The sequence below is a fragment of the Myxine glutinosa genome, unplaced genomic scaffold (assembly GCF_964187855.1).
Source record: "Myxine glutinosa unplaced genomic scaffold, kmMyxGlut1.1 SCAFFOLD_708, whole genome shotgun sequence".
Classification (NCBI taxonomy): domain Eukaryota; kingdom Metazoa; phylum Chordata; class Myxini; order Myxiniformes; family Myxinidae; genus Myxine; species Myxine glutinosa.
In genome coordinates this window covers 1-25,820 of record NW_027616803.1, presented here as the reverse complement: position 1 = coordinate 25,820, position 25,820 = coordinate 1, and the positions used below count along the sequence as shown (strand labels likewise).

Below are 25,820 nucleotides of genomic sequence, written 5' to 3'. Positions count from 1 at the left end.
AAGTCAGGAAAGACCCAGTCAATGACTTCACTCATGGATCTACTTGATTGTTTCACGTGAGGTGCTGTCAATTTGCATGCACATTTCCTCTGGTATTTCAATGCATGCCTCATTGTTGTAGGGTAGCTGTCCGTTGCCAAGTTGTAGTAGCCAACGATCAAACTCCCTCGATTTTTTATAATGTCCAATGTCCATTCATAAGCACACGCATATTCTCGGTAAGGTGGAATATCTTGAAATGTTGCCACAACACAGAGAATATTTCAGAGAGGCATTGACAATCTGGGCACGTGATCCATGTTTAATAACAGGAAGCACCTGTCTAAAGTGTCCAGCAGAGAACTATTACTTTCCCCCCAAAAGGTATGTCTTGGTTGGTGATGTCTCGTAATGTACGGTGGTCAAGTGCCTCAAGTAGGTGCCTGTGACTCATTGGAGCCTCGTCCCATACAATAAGGTTTGCTCTACGAATTAGGTCAGCAAGAACACTTTGGTGAGATATCGATATTGATAATGTTGTTGAGTCAGTGACCATGATGGGGGCTTTGAACCTGGAATGAAATGTACGTCCACCCAGCAGAAGTGTAGCCGCAATACCACTTGAGGCAACAGCTAGAGAAACATTCATTTTGTCACTGTGCAGGGTGTGTGCAGCAGCTAGCAGAGTGTTCAGTGTATAGGTTTTACCTGTCCCACCTCTTGCATCCAGGAAGATAGCCAATGGTTCCTTTTTCTGTAAAGCAACTATAACAGTGTCATATACATATACCTCACGTTGAGAGGGTAGAAGTGCATTTGGGCCATGCAAGCGTTGGTTTACAATGTTTCTCAAAGTTTTAAAATCATAAGCAAGTTCAAGTTCCTCCTGAATAATCATTGGCAGTTGTGGTTGTGCAATATTTCCATTGATTGCTTGCACTGTTGCACGCAAATCATTTGTGACATTTGGCAGATGAAACTCAGAAAGTTGTCTGTCGTGGTGTTGAAGGCGATGCTCAACGTCCAGCGATACCATTGCACGCAGGAGTTGATGATCAGCTTGCTTATTGAGGAACCCGAGGAAGAAAGTCATCCCACCAGTGCATATGGTGATGGTCGAAGACCATAACTGGGTCAGCAGGGTTTCAAAAGAGTAGAGTAGGAGGGTCACAAAGAGCTCCCTGATTTGTGGGCACATTTGTATTGCTTCTGCAATCTGCATCTGTCAATGCAAAATGCCATTCTCCATCATTTTGAAGGAGACCAAGCGTCTCACACATGCACTTTGGAAAGTTTCATGGCACTGACCATTAATAGTCCTCTACTTCCTTCTACATTTATTTCCATCACTCTTCTCAACCAGTCACTTTCATCCTTCCTCAACACATGACCAAACCATCTCAACCTGTTTCTCTTCACAGCATCAATCACAGGCTCTATTCCCATCATCTTTCGCAATTCATCATTTGTCTTCCTCTCTCTCAACGATACTCTGCACATCCACCGAACCATTCCCATTTACACCCTTTCCAGCCTTCGTTGCTGCTCTACGTTCATTACCTATGTCTCGCTCCCATAAATCATAACACTTATCACACATGCAGCATACACCTTTCCCTTCAGCTTCAACGACACTACCCTCCTCATCAGCACGCCACTCAGTTCCCGAAACTTCTTCCATGCACATCTCACTCTAGCAACCGTTGCTGAGTCTGATCCACCTTCTACATTCAACATGTCTCCGAGGTAGCAAAATGTTTTCACTCCCCCTTCCTCTTCATTAACGGTATGGACCTCAAACATCCGGGGCCTTCGCTCAAACTTGACTGATCTCTCCATACAGGTTGCTTCTGACAAACCAGACGTGATCTGCTTAACAGAAACTTTCCTACCTCATGGTGTCTCTGATTCCTTGGTATCTATCCCAGGTTATTCGCACCTCCAGGAAGGTTAGACCTGAGCCATGTCCTGGAGGTGGGGTTGCTATCTTTATAAAAAAAACTCTTCCTCACTCGCCCTGCACTGCCCTCTCTCCACCTCACCCCCAGGAATACCTTTGGCTACGGCTTCCCCTTCGCTCCCACCTTTTGTTCATATGTGTGTTGTGCCGTCCACCAAACAGTGATGACTCCATATACATCTCGCTGTCTGATAATATGGACCAACTTCTATCTACCCATCCCAACTCTCTCTTCCTCATATGTGGTGATTTCAATTGTCACCATGCCAGTTGGCTGGGTGTGGGTACCTCTATCACAAGCCATGGCTCCTCAGCAAAGGACTTCTGCGACTCACTGGGACTCACGGTCTGGCACCACCCTCTGCTCACCAAACTCTCCTCCTTTGGTATCCATGGAAATCTCCACGCATGGCTGGCGGACTTCCTCTCTAGTCGTAGTCAACGTGTGGCCCTGAATGGGTTTATCTCATCTCCTCTTCCTGTTCAGGCTGGAGTTCCCCAAGGCAGTGTTCTGGGCCCTGTGCGTTTTCTGGTCTTCATCAATGATCTCTCTGACTCTCTTGGAAAATCCTCTCTATCTCTTTGCTGATGACTCTACTCTCTGCCACTCCATACCTATTCCTTCAGATAGGCAGGCAGCAGCCTCCTCACTCTCTGCAGACCTCGACAAAATCACAGACTGGGCAAACAAGTGGAACATTTCAATCCTGAAAAATCTCACACTATCACTATGTCTCTTCGAAAAGACCGTCCGGACAACCCTCCCATGTACTTTGTCAACAAACCTCTCCACGACGTTATGTCACTCAAGCTTTTGGGTCTCACTATCTGCCATGATCTTTCCTGGGAAAACCACATTTCAAATCTGGCCTCCAAAGCCAGCCGCCGACTGGGCATCCTCCGTCGTGCGAAGTCCTTCCTTGGCACACCTGAGCTCCTCACCACATACAAGGCTTTCATCTGCAGCTCAATGGAATACTACACTCCCCTCTGGGCTGGTGCTCCTGCCTCACACCTAGCTCGTCTTCACGCGGTTGAAACCAAAGCGTTCAGAATCATTGGAATCTCCCGCGATGAAGCTAACTCCAAGGGCCATTCACTCACTCACCGCCGGCAGGTTGGTGGTCTTTCCGTCTTCTACCGACTCCTCTCCGGCCTTGCCCTCCCAGCTGTCTCTGGGCTCTGTCCCCCAAATATTCCTGCAGGTCGCACAAGATCTGCCTGCAACCCTCTTATGGTTAAACTGCCAAAATCAAGACTCTGCTCACCTTCACTCCTTCATTCCTCTTTTCTCCTGCCTCTGGAACAAACTCCCTCACTCTCTTCAATCCCACTCCTCCCTCCAGGTCTTTAAAACAGCTGTTCACCACCATCTCTTATCTTCCCCCATCCAAAACCTTGATCTTTTCTACCCCTGCTAATTTCACCCCAAATCCACTTTTTTGAAATACCAACTTCTGTGCTGGAAGTCCTTGGTGTCCTTGTGTTTTATACTTCTCCCACCCCCCCCCCCCTTCCCACGCCTCCTCCCCCCAAGCCCTCTCCCTCCCACACATCTCCCGATGTCCCTGCTCTCAAATGTTGTGTTTGTGTGCTTCCCCTTCTCTCCCCATCTTGTCTACTGCTCCCTCTTTTTATATATTTTGTTTGTTAGATTTGTTTGTGAAATAAATGTTAGCTCTTTCACAAGCCTCGATTCTGTAAACAAAAAAACAAACCCCCACCCCCCCCAAAAAAAACCCTCCTTTACGTTCTGAGCCAGCACCTCCATCACAGCTACAAATAGTAGTGACCTTAGTACCGACCCCTGATGCGCTCCCACCTTCACCTCAAACTCACCACTGTTCCCATCCTTCATCCTTACAGCTGTACGCGCTCTTTTGTACATTGCCATCACTACTCTGATCAACCATTCCTCCACTCCTAACTTCCTCAATGCCCGTGTCAATACTTCGTGTGGAACCCTATCGAATGCTTCCTCCAGATCAACAAACCCAAGAAACAGCTTCTTCCTCTTCTCCATGTACTTCTCCTGCAACTGCCTCACAATAAAAAGCGCGTCTGTCGTTCCTCTTCCTGGCATAAATCCAAAACTGCATTTCGTCGATCTGCACTTTCTTCCTTATCCTCCTCTCCAACACCCTTTCCAATACCTTCATTCCATGCTCCAATAACTTTATCGCTCGGTACGAGCCACACTCCAGAGGGTCACCTTTCCCCTTGTATAGAGGGACGAGGGTACTCAGTTCCCAATCCACTGGAATGCGGCCTTCTTTCACCACCAGATTACAGATCTCTGTCATTCTCTTCACACCCCAACTTCCTGCTGCCTTCAACACATCTCCCACAACTCCCGTCAGCCCTCCTGCTTTTCTACTCTTCATTGCTTTTATCGCTTCCTCAACTTCCTTCTCAGTTATCTTCTCTGCCGGTCCTAAAACTGGGTTACTCTCTATGTTGCCATGCCATTCATTCTCTGCATTCAACAGCATTTCCATACATCTCTTCCGTCTTCCTTTAATTCCATCTGGGTCCACAACGATTTGTCCCAAGCAACTCACCCCCATCACATCACACCTCTCTTTCGCTATCTGCTTTGCAATCCTGAATACCGCTCTCTGACCCTCTTCCGAATCCAAGCGTTCTCCGAACATTTTCCTGCATGCCTCCTGTGCCTTTGCTACCTCTTTCTTTGCAGCCTTCTTGGCTGCCTTATAGCCTTTGCTACCTCTTTCTTTGCAGCCTTCTTGACTGCCTTATAACTTTCATGCTCTGCTTTTTCTGCTCCCGTACCCTTCGCCTTCTGCCACTCCTTGAACTTCTTCCTCTTCTCGTCAATCCTCTTTCCAACTTCATCATCCCACCACCATGTTCCCAAGTGCCTCGGTGGTCCTTTTGTCCATCCACATACCTCACCACCGGCTCCCAACAGACTATCTTTCATTGACATCCAATCACTTTCAAGCTCAACCACATCAGCCTCTACCCTACTCAGCCTCTCTTTTAATGCCTCCCTTACTGGCACCTCTTTCAACCTCCACACCTTCATTCTCGGTTGGTACTTCACCCGCCGAACTCTCCTCGCACCTTTCACCCTCATGTCGCAGACAACCAAGTGGTGCTGTGAAACAGCCTCCTCCCCCGGGATCACCTTTGTGTCCCGGAGGTGCCCCATATCTCGCCTACGCACCATCAGGTAGTCAACGGTTGTCGTCGATCCACCTGAGTGTTGTGGAAAACCAATCAGGTCCACACAACTTTAGTCCAACTTCTGGTTTAATTCCATTTAGATCATGACATCATCCTGTAATGCAGGAAATGCAATAAGCATAAGATATGGCATCACATGGGACCATTCATAACATTCAATGTAAGCAATGTAAGCAAGCTGAATATTCTATGCTGGCGTACCGTTAGCGAGTCTACCAGATGTAACGTGTCACAGGAGAAGTCTCGGAGCACCGTCCGCAGCAGCGGGTCTTATAGTCGCGCCCCTAGCGGTGTCAACCAGGGTCGGGTGACGAAGGGTGTAACGCCAAGTCGTCGGGCCCTGGTAGACTCGGTGAGGGGAGGGTCGGTAGACTTTCGGCGATGGGAGCGTCGGGAGAGTCCATAGTCTCATAGATGGGTTCGATCGGTTCGTCCGATCTAAATATCTCTAATTCTGGGAGATTTAATCTATCTCTAATTCTGGGGGATTTAATCGATCTCTAATTCTGGGGTATTTAATCTACCTCTAATTATGTGGGATTTAATCTTTCTCTAATTCTGGGGGATTTAATCTATCTGCAATTCTGGGGGATTTAATCTATCTCTAATTCTGGAGGATTTAATCTATCTCTAATTCTGGGGTAATTAATCTTTCTCTAATTGCAGGGGAATGAATCTATTTCTAATTCTGGGGGATTTAATCTATCTCTAATTCTGGGAGATTTAATCTATCTCTAATTCTGAGGGATTTAATCTATCTCTAATTCTGGGGGATTTAATCTATCTCTAATTCTGGGGAATTTAATCTATCTCTAATTCTGGGGGATTTAATCGATCTCTAATTCTGGGGGATTTAATCTTTCTCTAATTATGTGGGATTTAATCTTTCTCTAATTCTGGGGGATTTAATCTATCTCTAATTCTGGGGGATTTAATCTGTCTCTAATTCTGGGGGATTTAATCTATCTGTAATTCTGGGGGATTTAATCTATCTCTAGTTGCGGGGGAATGAATCTATCTCTAATTCTGGGGGATGTAATCTATCTCTAATTGTGGGGGAATTCATCTTTCTCTAATTCTAGGGGATTTAATCTGTCTCTAATTCTGAGGGAATTAATCTATCTCTAATTTTGGGGGAATTAATTCTGGGGGATTTAATCTATCTCTAATTCTGGGGGATTTAATCTGGGGGATTTAATTCTGGAGGATTTAATCTATCTCTAATTTTGGGGGATTTAATCTATCTCTAATTTTGGGGGATTTAATCTATCTCTAATTGTGGGGGAATGAATCTATCTCTAATTCGGGGGCATTTAATCTCTGTCTAATTGTGGGGGAATTAATCTTTCACTAATTCTGGGGATTTAATCTGTCTCTAATTCTGGAGGATTTAATATTTCTCTAATTCTGGGGGATTTCGTCTCTCTAATTCTGGGGGATTTCATCTATCTCTACTTCTGGGGAATTTAATCTTTCTCTAATTCTGGGGGGATTGAATCTTTCTCTAATTCTGGGGGCTTTAGTCTTTCTCTAATTCTGGGGGATTTAATCTTTCTTTAATTCTGGGGGATTTAATATATCTATAATTGTGGGGGAATTAATTCTGGGGGATTTAATCTATCTCTAATTCTGGGGGATTTAATCTATCTCTAATTCTGGGGTAATTAATCTTTCTCTAATTATGTGGGATTTAATCTTTCTCTAATTCTGGGGGATTTAATCTATCTCTAATTCTGGGGGATTTAATCTATCTCTAATTCTGGGGGATTTAATCTATCTCTAATTCTGGGGGATTTAATCTATCTCTAATTCTGGGGTAATTAATCTTTCTCTAATTATGTGGGATTTAATCTTTCTCTAATTCTGGGGGATTTAATCTATCTCTAATTCTGGGAGATTTAATCTGTCTCTAATTCTGGGGGATTTAATCTATCTCTAGTTGCGGGGGAATGAATCTATCTCTAATTCTGGGGGATTTAATCTATCTCTAATTGTGGGGGAATTCATCTATCTGTAATTCTAGGGGATTTAATCTATCTCTACTTCTGGGGAATTTAATCTTTCTCTAATTCTGGGGGGATTGAATCTTTCTCTAATTCTGGGGGCTTTAGTCTTTCTCTAATTCTGGGGGATTTAATCTTTCTTTAATTCTGGGGGATTTAATTCTGGGGGATTTAATCTATCTCTAATTCTGGGGGATTTAATCTGGGGGATTTAATTCTGGGGGATTTAATATATCTCTAATTCTGGGAGATTTAATCTATCTCTAATTATGTGGGATTTAATCTTTCTCTAATTCTGGGGGATTTAATCTAACTCTAATTCTGGGAGATTTAATCTATGTCTAATTCTGGGGGATTTAATCTGGGGGATTTAATTCTGGGGGATTTAATCTATCTCTAATTCTGGGGGATTTAATCTTTCTCTAATTCTGGGTGATTTAATCTATCTCTCCTTCTGGGGAATTTAATCTTTCTCTAATTCTGGGGGGATTGAATCTTTCTCTAATTCTGGGGGATTTAGTCTTTCTCTAATTCTGGGGTATTTAATCTTTCTTTAATTCTGGGGGATTTAATCTATCTCTAATTGTGGGGGAATTAATTCTGGGGGATTTATTCTGGGGCACTTAATCTATCTCTAATTCTGGGGGATTTAATTCTGGGGGATTTAATCTATCTCTAATTCTGGGAGATTTAATCTATCTCTAATTCTGGGGTAATTAATCTTTCTCTAATTCTGGGGTAATTCATCTTTCTCTAATTATGAGGGATTTAATCTATCTCTAATTCTGGGAGATTTAATCTTTCTCTAATTATGTGGGATTTAATCTATCTCTAATTCTGGGAGATTTAATCTATCTCTAATTCTGGGGAAATTCATCTTTCTCCAATTATGTGGGATTTAATCTATCTCTAATTCTGGGGTAATTAATCTATCTCTAATTCTGGGGTAATTCATCTTTCTCTAATTATGTGGGATTTAATCTCTCTAATTCTGGGGGATTTAATCTATCTCTAATTCTGGGGGATTTCATCTATCTCTAATTCTGGGGTAATTCATCTTTCTCTAATTATGTGGGATTTAATCTTTCTCTAATTCTGGGGGATTTAATCTATCTCTAATTCTGGGAGATTTAATCTATCTCTAATTCTGTGGGATTTAATCGATCTCTAATTCTGGGGGATTTAATCTATCTCTAATTACAGGGGAATGAATCAATTTCTAATTCTGGGCGATTTAATCTATCTCTAATTCTGGGAGATTAAATCTATCTCTAATTCTGGGGGATTTAATCTATCTCTAATTCTGGGGGATTTAATCTATCTCTAATTCTGGGGTAATTAATCTTTCTCTAATTATGTGGGATTTAATCTTTCTCTAATTCTGGGGGATTTAATCTATCTCTAATTCTGGGGGATTTAATCTATCTCTAATTCTGGGGGATTTAATCTATCTCTAATTCTGGGGGATTTAATCTATCTCTAATTCTGGGGTAATTAATCTTTCTCTAATTATGTGGGATTTAATCTTTCTCTAATTCTGGGGGATTTAATCTATCTCTAATTCTGGGAGATTTAATCTGTCTCTAATTCTGGGGGATTTAATCTATCTCTAGTTGCGGGGGAATGAATCTATCTCTAATTCTGGGGGATTTAATCTATCTCTAATTGTGGGGGAATTCATCTATCTGTAATTCTAGGGGATTTAATCTATCTCTACTTCTGGGGAATTTAATCTTTCTCTAATTCTGGGGGGATTGAATCTTTCTCTAATTCTGGGGGCTTTAGTCTTTCTCTAATTCTGGGGGATTTAATCTTTCTTTAATTCTGGGGGATTTAATTCTGGGGGATTTAATCTATCTCTAATTCTGGGGGATTTAATCTGGGGGATTTAATTCTGGGGGATTTAATATATCTCTAATTCTGGGAGATTTAATCTATCTCTAATTCTGGGGTAATTAATCTTTCTCTAATTATGTGGGATTTAATCTTTCTCTAATTCTGGGGGATTTAATCTAACTCTAATTCTGGGAGATTTAATCTATGTCTAATTCTGGGGGATTTAATCTGGGGGATTTAATTCTGGGGGATTTAATCTATCTCTAATTCTGGGGGATTTAATCTTTCTCTAATTCTGGGTGATTTAATCTATCTCTCCTTCTGGGGAATTTAATCTTTCTCTAATTCTGGGGGGATTGAATCTTTCTCTAATTCTGGGGGATTTAGTCTTTCTCTAATTCTGGGGTATTTAATCTTTCTTTAATTCTGGGGGATTTAATCTATCTCTAATTGTGGGGGAATTAATTCTGGGGGATTTATTCTGGGGCACTTAATCTATCTCTAATTCTGGGGGATTTAATCTGGGGGATTTAATTCTGGGGGATTTAATCTATCTCTAATTCTGGGAGATTTAATCTATCTCTAATTCTGGGGTAATTAATCTTTCTCTAATTCTGGGGTAATTCATCTTTCTCTAATTATGAGGGATTTAATCTATCTCTAATTCTGGGAGATTTAATCTTTCTCTAATTATGTGGGATTTAATCTATCTCTAATTCTGGGAGATTTAATCTATCTCTAATTCTGGGGAAATTCATCTTTCTCCAATTATGTGGGATTTAATCTATCTCTAATTCTGGGGTAATTAATCTATCTCTAATTCTGGGGTAATTCATCTTTCTCTAATTATGTGGGATTTAATCTCTCTAATTCTGGGGGATTTAATCTATCTCTAATTCTGGGGGATTTCATCTATCTCTAATTCTGGGGTAATTCATCTTTCTCTAATTATGTGGGATTTAATCTTTCTCTAATTCTGGGGGATTTAATCTATCTCTAATTCTGGGAGATTTAATCTATCTCTAATTCTGGGGGATTTAATCGATCTCTAATTCTGGGGGATTTAATCTATCTCTAATTACAGGGGAATGAATCAATTTCTAATTCTGGGGGATTTAATCTATCTCTAATTCTGGGAGATTAAATCTATCTCTAATTCTGGGGGATTTAATCTATCTCTAATTCTGGGGGATTTAATCTATCTCTAATTCTGGGGTAATTAATCTTTCTCTAATTATGTGGGATTTAATCTTTCTCTAATTCTGGGGGATTTAATCTATCTCTAATTCTGGGGGATTTAATCTATCTCTAATTCTGGGGGATTTAATCTATCTCTAATTCTGGGGGATTTAATCTATCTCTAATTATGGGGGATTTAATCTATCTCTAATTGTGGGGGAATTAATCCATCTCTAATTATGGGGGATTTAATCTATCTCCAATTCTGGGGTACAGTAATTAATCTTTCTCCAATTATGTGGGATTTAATCTATCTCTAATTCTGGGGTAATGAATCTATCTCTAATTCTGGGGTAATTAATCTATCTCTAATTCTGGGGTAATTAATCTATCTCTAATTCTGGGGTAATGAATCTCTCTCTATTTCTGAGCGAATTGATCAATCTGTATTTCTGAGAAAATTAATCGATCTTTAATTCCGAAGGAATTAATCAATCCGTATTTCTGAATGAATTATCTTTTTTTTGTTGGTTTATTGAGACAATGATCACATAAGCCGGAGTTATGCTTCTACGAAGATGCACGTAAGCGTCTCTGCATAGCTATGCAGAGAAGGGGTTTATGGGTAACCGTAGCCCGCATAGGCTCGCCGAGGGGTCGATGCGCACCCCTCCAAAATCTCAACAATGCGTCGCACGTAGCTGTGGTCATGTGCGTCAAACAAACGCTGATTGGTTGAGCAGGGAAGTATATCTGGTAGCATTGAGGGTTGGGCCCAGACCCAAATCCGGAACTAAAACAAAGAACCAAAACATTCAAACAGAATGTTTACACTTTTACTGGAGGTGGAAACGGGTTTCCATTTCTGGGTGCTTCTCCATTTTCTGTACATTCTTTAGTTTTAGTAAATGTGACACTGCCCCGTACTGCACGCGTTAACGTTACATGCAAGTAAGTTGGCAAACACCCATGCGGACGTCTGCGGGCGACACCCGTGCATGTTTGCAGAAGCATAAATCAGCCTTTACACCTAACATACCTTGCCAGAGTGTGTGGGTAATGCATGTAGATCGTTGCTTTTCATTTGGTCTTTATCAACAAGTCCTACAAAGGAATTAAACATGAACGATCAATTAATATTGGAACATTCAATCAGCCTTTTTCCTTTTTTGAGCTCGAGCAAACGTTACAACGAGCTCAAAGTTTTGTTTGAAGACCAGCAGCTCCCTGAATGGTGCAACAAGACAGGTGTGTACAACAGTCACTGGCACAAAGGATGATTCTTATTGTCAGAAGGTCAAGAAAGAGGGACTCCTTAATGTAATAATAATGAATGCAAATTAAAATGTAGCTAGCAAATTGTGAAAGAAACGGATTTAAGTTTGTTTTTACAAAGGACGTTGCCATGAGATAATCACAAACAAGGGAATTTGAATGGAGAAATCACTTGATAACATATTGCTTGTGCTATGTTGCTATGAAAAAAAGGAGGTGTTAGTGCATGAGTGGTGTGTGACGACATGGTGTGTATATTACATCACTTTGCAGGAATATGAAAAAAACAAACTCAAAAAAGGATGTTTTAGTGCATGAGTGGTGTGCGACGACATGGTGTATATATTACATCACCTTGAGAGAATACTAAAAAAAAAACTCAAAAACGAAGTGTTAGTGCATGAATGGTGTGCGACAACATGGTGTATATATTACATCACCTTGCGGGAATACCAAAAAAAAAAATCTCAAAAAAGAAAGTGTTAGTGCATGAGTGGTGTGGTGTGCAGTGACACTGTGTGTGCATTACATCACCTTGCGGAAATACTTTTAAAAAACAAGAGAAAAATGACCACAGTGTGATCACCAGCTGCGACGTGTAGAATCATGAGGATATCCGTTGCAATATGCGCTACCAAATTCGACCAGTCATTAAATTATACGCATGCACCAGCGTCTTTTTGTCTTTCAGTTCTGGTCTTGTCCTTTGTTTTGCGACGCATCATGCTTCATCAACTGATTACATATAATGTATGGACGTGAATGTTATTTCTGTTAATGTTAATCTTAATTCATTAATGTTATTTATTAATGTTAATTCTGGGTGGCAGAGGGATAATTTGAAACGGGCTTGGTCGGTAGGGGAAGTCCGAGTGTATGCGCATGCGCTTTTCAAAAAGGCACCCCAACAACAAGAACAACAACGCGGTCCTCTCATAGAGATGCTCGTCGCAGCTAAAAACTCAAAAAAGGAAGTGTTAGGACAGGAGTGGTGTGCGACGACATGTTGTGTATATTACATCGCCTTGTGGGAATACTTCCGCTCTAGCAGGGAACATGGCCTTAAAATGCATGTTGTTGTTGTTGTGTTGTGGGAATACTTGAAGAAAAAAAATTCTAGAGTGTACATAATCATTAGCTCATAGAAGAGAAGCATCACGACAAACGTCTTTTATAAGTTCCGAAATATATTACAACAAATTATCATGTAGAGCTGTAGGAATTGAACGTGAAAGATTAAAAAGGGTCTCCTTACTCCTGTTCGGTATCATCTCCATCGCTCCATATGGAGGAGCCAGGATTCCTGCCAAGTATTGTCGATATTTCTGCAAACATGATGCAAGAACACAAATGAATGTGGTTTCTTAAGCAGACAAAGTGCTATACGATTCCAATGTAATGATTTGTTTTGAAGTATTCTTTCTTCTACATTATGTAGTCCATATAAATAGGGCTACGGAGTGTGGGATCTGCCTTAAGTGGACCCATAAATGGGAAGGAGTCAGATATTGATGAGCTGGCAGGGCATGACCAAGGTGGGATCAAAGGACAGGAAGTTTGTTTTACAAGTGGAAATACCAACTGGTTTTCTACAAAGCCCTGTGAAAGTTTGGTGTCTCCATCTGCAATTATTGCCATAGACCTGTTGGGTGGCCTGCTTGCCAGTCCTGCCTTTTCCCATTGGGTAGTTTGGACCAAAAAGTGGATGCACGTCTAACCCAGGTTTCCACCAAAAGGTAGATGTACGTTTAACCCAGGTTTATACCAAAAGGTGGATGCACGTTTAACCCAGGATTATACCAAAAGGTGGATGCACGTTTCACCCAGGATTATACCAACAGGTGGATGCACATTTAAACCAGTATTATACCAAAAGGTGGATGCACGTTTAATCCAGGATTATACCAAAAGGTGGATGCACATTTAAACCAGGATTATACCAAAAGGTGGATGCACGTTTAACCCAGGTTTCCACCAAAAGGTAGATGCACGTCTAACCCAGGTTTCCACCAAAAGGTAGATGCACGTCTAACCCAGGTTTCCACCATAAGGTGGATGCACGTTTAAACCCAGGTTTCCACCAAAAGGTGGAAGCACATTTACCGCAGGATTATACCAAAAGGTGGATGCACATTTAACCCAGGATTACACCAAAAGGTGGATGCACATTTAACCCAGGATTATACCAAAAGGTGGATGCACATTTAACCCAGGATTATACCAAAAGGTGGATGCACATTTAACCCAGGATTATACCAAAAGGTGGATGCACGTTTAACCCAGGATTATACCAAAAGGTGGATGCACGTTTAACCCAGGATTATACCAAAAGGTGGATGAACATTTAACCCAGGATTATACCAAAAGGTGGATGCACATTTAACCCAGGATTATACCAAAAGGTGGATGCACATTTAACCCAGGTTTCCACCAAAAGGAGGATGCGCATTTAACCCAGGATTATACCATAAGGTGGATGCACATTTAACCCAGGATTATACCAAAAGGTGGATGCACATTTAACCCAGGATTATACCAAAACGTGGATGCACATTTAACCCAGGTTTCCACAAAAAGGAGGATGCGCATTTAACCCAGGATTATACCAAAAGGTGGATGCACGTTTAACCCAGGATTATACCAAAAAGTGGATGCACATTTACCCCCAGGATTATACCAAAAGGTGGATGCACATTTAACCCAGATTTGGACAAAAATGTGGATGCACGTCTAACCCAGGTTTCCACCAAAAGGTGGATGCACGTTTAACCCAGGCTTATACCAAAAGATGGATGCACATTTAACCCAGGTTTCCACCAAAAGGTGGAAGCACATTTACCGCAGGATTATACCAAAAGGTGGATGCACATTTAACCCAGGATTACACCAAAAGGTGGATGCACATTTAACCCAGGATTATACCAAAAGGTGGATGCACATTTAACCCAGGATTATACCAAAAGGTGGATGCACATTTAACCCAGGATTATACCAAAAGGTGGATGCACGTTTAACCCAGGATTATACCAAAACGTGGATGCACGTTTAACCCAGGATTATACCAAAAGGTGGATGAACATTTAACCCAGGATTATACCAAAAGGTGGATGCACATTTAACCAAGGTTTCCAACAAAAGGAGGATGCGCATTTAACCCAGGATTATACCAAAAGGTGGATGCACATTTAACCCAGGATTACACCAAAAGGTGGATGCACATTTAACCCAGGATTATACCAAAAGGTGGATGCACATTTAACCCAGGATTATACCAAAAGGTGGATGCACATTTAACCCAGGATTATACCAAAAGGTGGATGCACGTTTAACCCAGGATTATACCAAAAGGTGGATGCACGTTTAACCCAGGATTATACCAAAAGGTGGATGAACATTTAACCCAGGATTATACCAAAAGGTGGATGCACATTTAACCCAGGTTTCCACCAAAAGGAGGATGCGCATTTAACCCAGGATTATACCATAAGGTGGATGCACATTTAACCCAGGATTATACCAAAAGGTGGATGCACATTTAACCCAGGATTATACCAAAACGTGGATGCACATTTAACCCAGGTTTCCACAAAAAGGAGGATGCGCATTTAACCCAGGATTATACCAAAAGGTGGATGCACGTTTAACCCAGGATTATACCAAAAAGTGGATGCACATTTACCCCAGGATTATACCAAAAGGTGGATGCACATTTAACCCAGGATTATACCAAAAGGTGGATGCACATTTAACCCAGGATTATACCAAAAGGTGGATGCACATTTAACCCAGGATTATACCAAAAGGTGGATGCACATTTAACCCAGGATTATACCAAAAGGTGGATGCACATTTAACCCAGGATTATACCAAAAGGTGGATGCACGTTTAACCCAGGATTATACCAAAAGGTGGATGCACATTTAACCCAGGATTATACCAAAAGGTGGATGCACATTTAACCCAGGATTATACCAAAATGTGGATGCACATTTACCCCCAGGATTATACCAAAAGGTGGATGCACATTTACCCCAGGATTATACCAATAGGTGGATGCACATTTAACCCAGGATTATACCAAAATGTGGATGCACATTTAACCCAGGTTTGGACCAAAATGTGGATGCACATTTAACCCAGGATTATACCAAAAGATGGATGCACATTTACCCCAGGATTATACCAAAAGGTGGATGCACATTTAACCCAGGATTATACCAAAAGGTGGATGCACATTTAACCCAGGATTATACCAAAAGGTGGATGCACATTTAACCCAGGATTATACCAAAAGGTGGATGCACATTTAACCCAGGATTTTACCAAAAGGTAGATGCACATTTAACCCAGGATTATACCAAAAGGTGGATGAACATTTATCCCAGGATTATACCAAAAGATGGATGCACATTTAACCCAGGATGATACAATAAGGTGGATGCACATTTAACCAAGGTTTCCACCAAAAGGAGGATGCGCATTTAACCCAGGATTATACCAAAAGGAGGATGCACATTTAACCCAGGATTATACCATAAGGTGGATGCACATTTAACCCAGGATTATACCAAAAGGTGGATGCACATTTAACCCAGGATTATACCAAAATGTGGATGCACATTTAACCCAGGTTTGGACCAAAATGTGGATGCACATTTAACCCAGGATTATACCAAAAGATGGATGCACATTTACCCCAGGATTATACCAAAAGGTGGATGCACATTTAACCCAGGATTATACCAAAAGGAGGATGCGCATTTAAACCAGGATTATACCAAAAGGTGGATGCACATTTACCCCAGGATTATACCAAAAGGTGGATGCACATTTACCCCAGGATTATACCAATAGGTGGATGCACATTTATCCCAGGATTATACCAAAATGTGGATACACATTTAACCCAGGATTATACCAAAAGATGGATGCACATTTACCCCAGGATTATACCAAAAGGTGGTGCACATTTAACCCAGGATTATACCAAAATGTGGATACACATTTAACCCAGGATTATACCAAAAGATGGATGCACATTTAACCCAGGATTATACCAAAAGATGGATGCACATTTACCCCAGGATTATACCAAAAGGTGGATGCACATTTAACCCAGGATTATACCAAAAGGTGGATGCACGTTTAACCCAGGATTATACCAAAAGGTGGATGCACATTTACCCCAGGATTATACCAAAAGGTGGATGCACATTTAACCCAGGATTATACCAAAAGACCACTCCATATTCTACCAATCCAACTGCTCTCTCCCTCCCACTCCATATTCTACCAATCCCACTGCTCTCTCCCTTCCACTCCATACTTCACTCGACCAATCCCACTGCTCTCTCCCTCCCACTCCATATTCTACCAATCCCACTGCTCTCTCCCTCCCACTCCATATTCTACCAATCCCACTGCTCTCTCCCTCCCACTCCATATTCTACCAATCCCACTGCTCTCTCCCTCCCACTCCATATTCTACCAATCCCACTGCTCTCTCCCTCCCACTCCATATTCTACCAATCCCACTGCTCTCTCCCTCCCACTCCATACTTCACTCGACCAATCCCACTGCTCTCTCCCTCCCACTCCATATTCTACCAATCCAACTGCTCTCTCCCTCCCACTCCATATTCTACCAATCCCACTGCTCTCTCCCTTCCACTCCATATTTCACTCGACCAATCCCACTGCTCTCTCCCTCCCACTCCATATTCGACCAATCCCACTGCTCTCTCCCTTCCACTCCATACTTCACTCGACCAATCCCACTGCTCTCTCCCTCCCACTCCATATTCTACCAATCCCACTGCTCTCTCCCTTCCACTCCATACTTTACTCGACCAATCCCACTGCTCTCTCCCTCCCACTCCATATTCGATCAATCCCACTGCTCTCTCCCTTCCACTCCATACATCACTCGACCAATCCCACTGCTCTCTCCCTCCCACTCCATATTCGACCAATCCCACTGCTCTCTCCATTCCACTCCACACTCGACCAATCCCACTGCTCTCTCCCTCCCGCTCCATATTCGACCAATCCCACTGCTCTCTCCCTCCCGCTCCATATTCGACCAATCCCACTGCTCTCTCCCTCCCACTCCATATTCTACCAATCCCACTGCTCTCTCCCTTCCACTCCATACTTCACTCGACCAATCCCACTGCTCTCTCCCTCCCACTCCATATTCTACCAATCCCACTGCTCTCTCCCTCCCACTCCATATTCTACCAATCCCACTGCTCTCTCCCTCCCACTCCATACAGAGAGACTGAGCTGTCGCCCGCAGACAGGGAGACTGAGCGGGACAGGGAGACTGAGCGGGACAGGGAGACTGAGCGGGACAGGGAGACTGAGCGGGACAGGGAGACTGAGCGGGACAGAGAGACTGAGCGGGACAGGGAGACTGAGCGGGACAGGGAGACTGAGCGGGACAGGGAGACGGAGCGGGACAGGGAGCCGGAGCGGGACAGGGAGACGGAGCGGGACAGGGAGACGGGGCGGCACAGGGAGACGGAGCTTTTTCACGTGTACTTACTTGTACACGGGTACTTACTTTTTCACGTGACTAATTTTGGGAATGCTCCTCACCGTGAATGGAACATCCATCTTTGGGAATGCTCCTCACCATGAATTGAACATCCATCTTTGGGAATGCTCCTGACGGTGAATGGAACATCCATCTTTGGGAATAAACCAATAAACCAACAAAGCTCGGTCAGGGACTGTCGCCCGCACCTTTGGAGGCAGGATATAGTGCATTATTAATTTATGATATATAATGACGCTCGATTTTGGTGCACTGTTCGTGCCTTCAACCCGTATGACAGCCGCACATGACACTTACAGTTTCAGTGTGCCCGAGGACTACGACTGACGACTGACGTGACGAGTGACGAGTGACTAGCCGAAGGGTGGTTCTTCTTCTTCTTCTTCCTCTTGGGGTCAACTTCCTGGATCTGGAACGGGAAGTGATATTTTTTTCTTTTATTCTTTCCTTTACCCTGTGGATGGTCCATCGATTTTATATATAAATATAAACCGAAGGGTTTTATATATATATATATATATATATATATATATATAAGTCCTTAAGGGTCAACGAGATTATTTAAATATCCTTCAAAAAAACAACAACATTTCATTTTATGGCCGTTGAATGTGACGTCACGACAAGGAACGGTGGACGATTTCAAATGCATAAATTCGCTTTTCAGTGATTAATTATTGATTAATTGGTTTGGATTCAAAAGGGTGGAGGCCCGGGTGCCCGGGGCGTCCGCCCGGACGTCTTTAGCGTGAGGCTCATTTTCCGCGGCGCAACACCTGCGGGGGCCCAGGGTCGAGGATTCGAACCTTTGCCGTTTACAGCTCTCGAGTACGCATCGTTGATACGTCATCGTGGCCCGCCTTAGCCCGGTGCACCACGACGCCTCCACCGATTGGAGTTCACTTGGAACATGCATTTAACCCCCATGTGATTGATCTAGTTAGGCAGCTTAGCAATAATTTCTGGGGGAACGACTTTACAAAACTACCATTTTTATTTTCGTGCTTATGGACCAAACTTTTACAAATAACACTGCATGTGATAGTCAGGTGGCTTAGCAACAATTTTTAGGCGTAATGTTACAAGCCGGACAAAAGTCCCAAATTTGGTATGGAGCTTCGTTTGGACCTATCAATTGATTTTAGCCGAGGAGCCATCCTGACCGTTTCAGATTTTCCAAGATGTTGGCCAAAATTCAAAATGCCACCAGCAAAACTGAAATATCATATATCTCTGGCTGTAGAAGTCACAGATAGACAAATGAGGTATCAAATCAGGGGTTTTTGAGGTCAGTGAAACTGATTCAGGGAAAGGTACATTTCATATGTCACTTATTTTCGAGATGACGTCCAAAATCCAATATGGCCACCAAGGAAAATCATACTATAATGCAAGGACTTGAAAAGTTTGTTCGCCTAAGGCTCAGGCATCGAAGGATGGATTAACTTGACACTTTGCACACCTATAGATATCGTTTTAGTGGGGCGGCTTAGCCCAAATATTCAAAAGAATTGTGCATTTTGTGATACAAGCACCAAATTTGGCACACTAGTAGACTATCATATTATGAAAAGATCTGGATATTGGGCCATCTCAGATTCAGAGATTTGATTTTTGCAAGATTTGCAGATTTTGCAAGCTGAGATTGCAACGCCAGGGACGGCCGACTCCTTCCTACGAGCTGCCCACGTCACCCGCACAAGAAGAGCTCATCAAATCACTGCAGCGGCACTGCACATCCTGCAACACCGTGCGTATGAACGCCACTGTATGACATATGCTGATGATGCAGAAGACCTGCCTGAGTTCGAAGACTGGTGTCACCAGAGAGGAGAAGACATTCCCAACTTTCAGTACTGGGCAACTGTGCTGGAACTAGAGATGTTGGTACTGGTCTACGTGCGTTCTCTGCGGCAGGCTTCATTCACGACGTACCTTGATGCCCTGACGGAACTGGTCCCATGGTTCCATGCCTTAGACCACACACACTATGCCAGGTGTGTCCCTGTTCACCTGAGGGACACGGTTGCACTCCCAATGAAGCACCCAGATGTAGCCAGAGAATTCAGGGCTGGCAACTTCACTGTACAGAAGACGAAGAAGGTGTTCTCTTCGATCCCAATCGAATCGAAATCTTGCAAAAATCAAATCTCTGAATCTGAGATGGCCCAATATCCAGATCTTTTCATAATATTGTTACAGACGCGGTTGTGGATGTTGGTCTACCGAGCGGTTTGGTATGACCGCGCCTGCACGTTTACCCGATTATACTCGAACGTTGACTAAGTCGCGCTATGCTAAATCAATGATGGAAAAGGACACAACGGCTGGGATTAAAATGACACGACACCAAGGGTTCAGTTCTCAAGACCTCCGGAGGAGGTTATAATATTGCGGAAGGTCAGATTACAGGAATGAGAGGGACAGCATAGAAAGACAGGCACTTAGACACACTCTTATATTAGCCCCGACAGACGACAGATAAACGGGACAAAACTGACTCACACGGGGATTGATGGCAAGGAAAGCGGGTAGTCGATGGCTCAAGGTGCACTCTTGGCTCAAGGACAGAATCGACCCGCTCCGGTCCAGAGATGCGGGAGGCCTCACTCAGCGCTCGAAGGTCGTGACTTGTCTTCTTCAGTCGGGGGCGCATCTCACGTCACGTCCGGTAAGTGGCTGCGTATATCCGGCGGGGAGTGACACGCCCTCGGCTCGTTAGCTCCGCCCCAGATGGAATCGGCCCGTTGCTTCTCATTGGGTGCGTGCGGGGGGGTTACCGGCTCTGCCCTTGACGAGGGGCTGACAGGGAGCCCCTTCGTGGTAACCCCGTCGGAGCGCATGGTCATGGCGGCTAACCGAGCCGGTGTGAGGACGCACACTCCCCCGCGCCGCGCCGCCCCCATCTCCTCTGTTGTTGTAGTTGTAGTTGTTGTTGTAGTTGTTGTTGTTGTTGTTGTAGTTGTTGTTGTTGTTGTTGTTGTAGTTGTTGTAGTTGTTGTTGTTGTTGTTTCATGGGGAAGATGGGAGGAGGTAAGGGGAGGTCCTAAACTCACTACTGGTGCCATACGATCACATTCTGGTGCAACGAAGAGTCAGAATTAATGGAAACGAGTCCTTAACTGACATAGACTAAGAATAACTAGCAAGATGTCCCATAGTTGTCTACGTGAGATGCGGTGAACCTGGGCACGACATTTAATGGGGGAAAAAGGGGAAGGTCGGTTCTACAGAGTGTTATTTACAGGCAATGGGACTAGGGAATGGGGGATTGGGGATAGTTGGGGAGTATTGGGGAAATAGGGGAGTATTTACAAGCGGATATTGAGGCCAAGTCCCATATCCGCAACATTGCACCCTTCTCTACCCTCGGGGCGTCCCGACCCGATAAATTTTTACCTATTTTAGTGTGGCACTCAGATGTAGTTCCCTCTACTATTAACTCTACCCTGAGTGCGACAGTTTTACAGATATTCACAAATGAGTAAATATGTCCCCCTGCGACGTTGCACCCTTCTCCTCACAGAAACACACCCACAGGATAACCGAATCCGGAAAGAATTCGCAAACTAAACATACAGCCGGTAGGGAGCATTATTTACACAAGACTACGCTGATATTTACACTACGATCCAGGACCTGTTTTTGGAGGAACACATGCAGATGTTATGCATAGAGAGAGCACGCATGCCAGCATCGATACACCAACCCACGAGTGCTCTGTGGCCTTATGGCCTTTAATAATGTGCAGAGCACCCCTTCCAAGCATCAAAAGCACCACCCCATAACACAGTCAGCACCATCCGGTGCACCAATAAAGTGTTTATAAATCACCGGTGGTGTCGCAGCCGGCCGATGTTCTGCCGCTGGTCTTGCCTTCGTGTGGTGCACTTGGTGTTCTTGCCTCTTTCAAAAAAATAAAGAAAGGTGCCAACCGCGTCCATTTCTGTATTGTGGCCGTCAGGGGGCCAACTATAAGTGGTTCACCTTGTATGGCATAGGTGCCACGTTGACCCATAGGTCCATCCACGGGTGGTGCTTGGCCGCAAAAGAACTGCGGTCCATTGTGGGTGGCCACCAACATTGCGGTCCATATGGTGTATCGATCCAGGCAGCAAGCAGCGAAAGTGCAGGCCCACAACTGCGTAGCCAGCACCTCTCTCTCCTCTCTCTCTACCCCAAAGCCAGATCCTCAGAGGTGGGAGACAAAAGAAGCAGACAAGTGAGTAAGGTGGTAAGGGCGCAAAAGTGCACGCAATGTAAGGTAATGCACACTGGGGGCACATGGGAACCAGGTGAGACAGGTACGTTCCTACCGTACGCCCCCCCCCCCACCAGGTAACCTACATGGCCCCTCCCTTACCCCTTACTGTATCCACAAAACACAACACTACCCATAAACATCTACTTTACAAATCAACAAACGTCCCTACTGTCTTCCCCGTTCCTCCCATATACCAAATTCGTCTTCTCTCCCTCCTAACCAATCAAATTTGCCATTTTCAACTCATCAAAATTTGCCATTACCAATTCATCATCAGTCCCTCCTAGGGAGGGAGAGATGGAATCACCCCAATGTCTCATCCACGTCGTGATGCGTCTCACCAATCCACACAGCAATTCTCATTTCCTGCACACAGAACAAAGAAAACACAGGTGTGGAGTCATCATCATCACCACAGGTAAGTGGCTGCATATGGTGTGACAGGTTCATCAATCCTAACTATTTCCTAAATGACTTTAACAACTTTACACTACCCGGGGTCTTTCTCCGGCCAAACCATTGGCCCTCTTACACTATGGGTTCTAAAAACCAATTCCCATTGGCCAAACTGTGGTGCTTTTCAATTTGGGGTCTCACTCCCCCGATTCATCTCCCGGTGCCCTCGCACAATTTCTGGGCTGTGGCGTGTACCTCTCCCAGTGGGTCTACCCACCTGCACACCTCCACCACTGCAGTTGCCTCCAAGCTTACCTGCTCCTTACCCTAACCTAACTACCTGGGGAAGGCCCTCTGGCGCTCTCCCCACTCGGTGCCCTCTCTGGCACTGGGCTGCCCGATCCACACCCGGGATCCTCAGGCACCCACTCACAACTATCGGCTCCCAGAGCCCACCTGCGGCCTCACCTGGCCGACATCCTCACAGTGGTGGAGTGCCCAACCAACTACACACACTAACAGGCTACACGCCCAGCCATTTCCACAACACTAATGCACCCATCCAAATACCATTCTGTCACCCGCACCACAGATGCCAATATCCAACCACAATTTACCTATACCCTCTACCTAACACTTACACTACCCGCCCCGGGTACTCGTGAAAGGGGTCCACTCTTCCCCCATCCACACCTTCGCACCATGCACACCACTCCGTACCAATTACTCCAACTCTCTCCACACACCTTTACTTGCACACCTGTGCTCTCACACCTGGTGCCACCTGCACCCTTCTCTCCCCAAGCGCATTCGCGCTGATCCACAACACTCACTACTCACACACTGCTCCACACACCTGTCCAGTTGCACACCTGTGCAATCACACCTGTTCAATTCTCACACAGCATCATCTCACCTAACTACTCCCCTCTGAAACTTGCGCTTCCCAGTCGTCCCTTTAAACTATTGCGCTCCCACGTCATTATCATCCACACTAATCTACCTGCGTCCCCACTACAGGTATCAGTCACTAACTAAACTTAACGTCACCTAATGTCATCTTCGCTAGATCCCTACAATATAACCTAACCCACCCGGGCTAGTTTTCACTGCCATCAACCCCATAAGCTATTGCGCATTTGCCCCCACCTATGGGAAGGGTGGCAGGGATGCCAGCCTTACCCACCGGGCCCATCGCTCACTACCAATTTCGCACATCAAATTTCAACAAATTAAAAATTTGCCAATCACTACCCATCATCTGCCAATCACTACTGCCAATCACTACTGCCAATCCCTTGCCAATCATCAAATTTTGTTTTTCTCTAATTTTGGGTCCAAAACACTAACCTCATCACCCAGTCTACTCACTAATGCCTCTCGATGCGCCAATTCCTGTCCAAAGCCCGGCTTCGTAAAGCCAAGCCATGAATGCGGGTTGTTCTGCGCCAGCGGCTGGATGCGTCCGGCATTCGGGGCAGGGACGGGGGCTTACCCGGGCCGAGATCCCACGCACCATCTCGGCGTGGAGCCATCCAATGTCCCGATCTCGACCTGCCGGAATGCCTCAACAAAAAGTGGTCGCCATGACGACCCTTTCTATCGGGCTGCCCGCTCCGCCTAGTGGAGCACGGACGCGGCCGTTCAAAGCGAGGCCCAGCACGCACCGAGGGCCCGATTCGGCTAAAAGTCGACCTAAACTCTACCCCGTCTAACGTCGATGCTTCACCTGGACGCTTACACCCCGCGGCCCGTTCCTTGCTCACACATCCAGCCGTTTCCATGCTCCTCGTACCTTTCCTTACACACCTCGGTACACCCATTCCACTCACAGCCTTGGTCACACACCTGACCACCGAACACTTTGGCACACATTCGTTGGTCGCACACCTCACCAACACACCTCTTCGCGCCCCCTCCTCTGTGACAATCACAGGTGTGCTCTCATTCGCACACCCAACCACGTGCCTCACTACCAATTCCAGCGTGCATTCCCACTCACGCTCTACCATTCCAGATGTGCATCCTTCCATCCCAGGTGTACATCCTCGCTCACCTGTCACAACCAACTCACTCTCCTTGTCACTCTCACTACTCTCACCTCCATTCTTGACAGCGCACTCACCCTTACTCTTGACAGCGCACTCTTTCCTCATGCACCTGTCCGTCACACACCTTTCTCGCGCACACTCTCCCGTTACACCCTCTGTAACACTCACCACACCGCGCTTCCATGTGCTCCCTCGCACACGCGCTACGACCGACTCATTCTCGCCAGCACACTCACTCCTTGGCACGCACTTTTTCCTCACACACCCCAGAGTCGGACTTTCTCGCACACCTCCTTTTTCGCACACCAGACCTGTCGCACACTTCACCAACGGCCTCTCACGAACACCCGGGTCTATCTCGACCCCCAAGCTTCTTAAATCCCCTGGCGCATCATACGCACGACCATATTGGTCACCACTTACACCGGGTCCTCTTCCTTTTCGCTTCTCCTCCATCACCTGCGAATCCCTCATCCGGTTAATGAGCACATCATCACGATCCAAACACAGACTTTGGACCAATTCTTTTATCTCCTCTTTTATCTCCTTCTTATCCTCTCTCCGTCGCTTCTTAATTTCGCTCACCCCTTCTTCCACTTCTTCTAATTTCTGCTTCACCTCTTTTATTCCCCGGTACGTCTCCTCAAGCTCGTCCTCTAAGGCTACCTTGACCGTTTCCAGGTGCGTCCTCACCTGCCGGTCCTTCGTCTCCATTACCTCTACCACCTCGTCCAACCTCGCTGTCAGTCCCTCACGTACCATCTGACATTCCCTCTTTGTCGCTATTAAGTCGTTTTTTATGTCGTTTTGTGTCGCTTTTAAACCTCCTAATACCGCAGTGTTCCTTTGAACCTGCTCCGTTAGTCCTTTTTGTCCCTCCGTCAGCTGTTCCACCTCCTGCGTCAGGTCCTCTATGCCCCCTTGTAACTTTACAGTCCCCTTTCTCACCTCCTTCTCCATGTGCTCCTTACAGTGCCTCACCTCCTCGCGCACTCCTCCGACCTCCTCACTCACTCCTCTTCTGATCTCCTCTCCCATCACTTGCATCTCCTGCCCAGATGCCACCCTCATCTGCTCCATTTCCTCCCTGTGAGCATCCAGTTTAGTT

The 25,820-nt window shown here is 44.7% G+C and overlaps 1 protein-coding gene across 1 annotated transcript; it reads right to left on the bottom strand.

Moving 5' to 3' along the window:
• Positions 1 to 322: 322 nt before the first annotated feature.
• LOC137437375 (uncharacterized) lies at positions 323 to 18,430 on the bottom strand. Its single transcript, XM_078768921.1, has 5 exons — positions 18,299 to 18,430; positions 12,698 to 12,767; positions 11,207 to 11,271; positions 5,130 to 5,243; positions 323 to 1,201 (listed from the first exon to the last, which is right to left on the bottom strand). Exons 4-5 carry the CDS (start codon positions 5,130 to 5,132, stop codon positions 323 to 325), a joined length of 882 nt encoding a protein of 293 aa, XP_078625047.1. The 5' UTR covers positions 5,133 to 5,243; positions 11,207 to 11,271; positions 12,698 to 12,767; positions 18,299 to 18,430.
• Between the last annotated feature and the right edge of the window lie 7,390 nt (positions 18,431 to 25,820).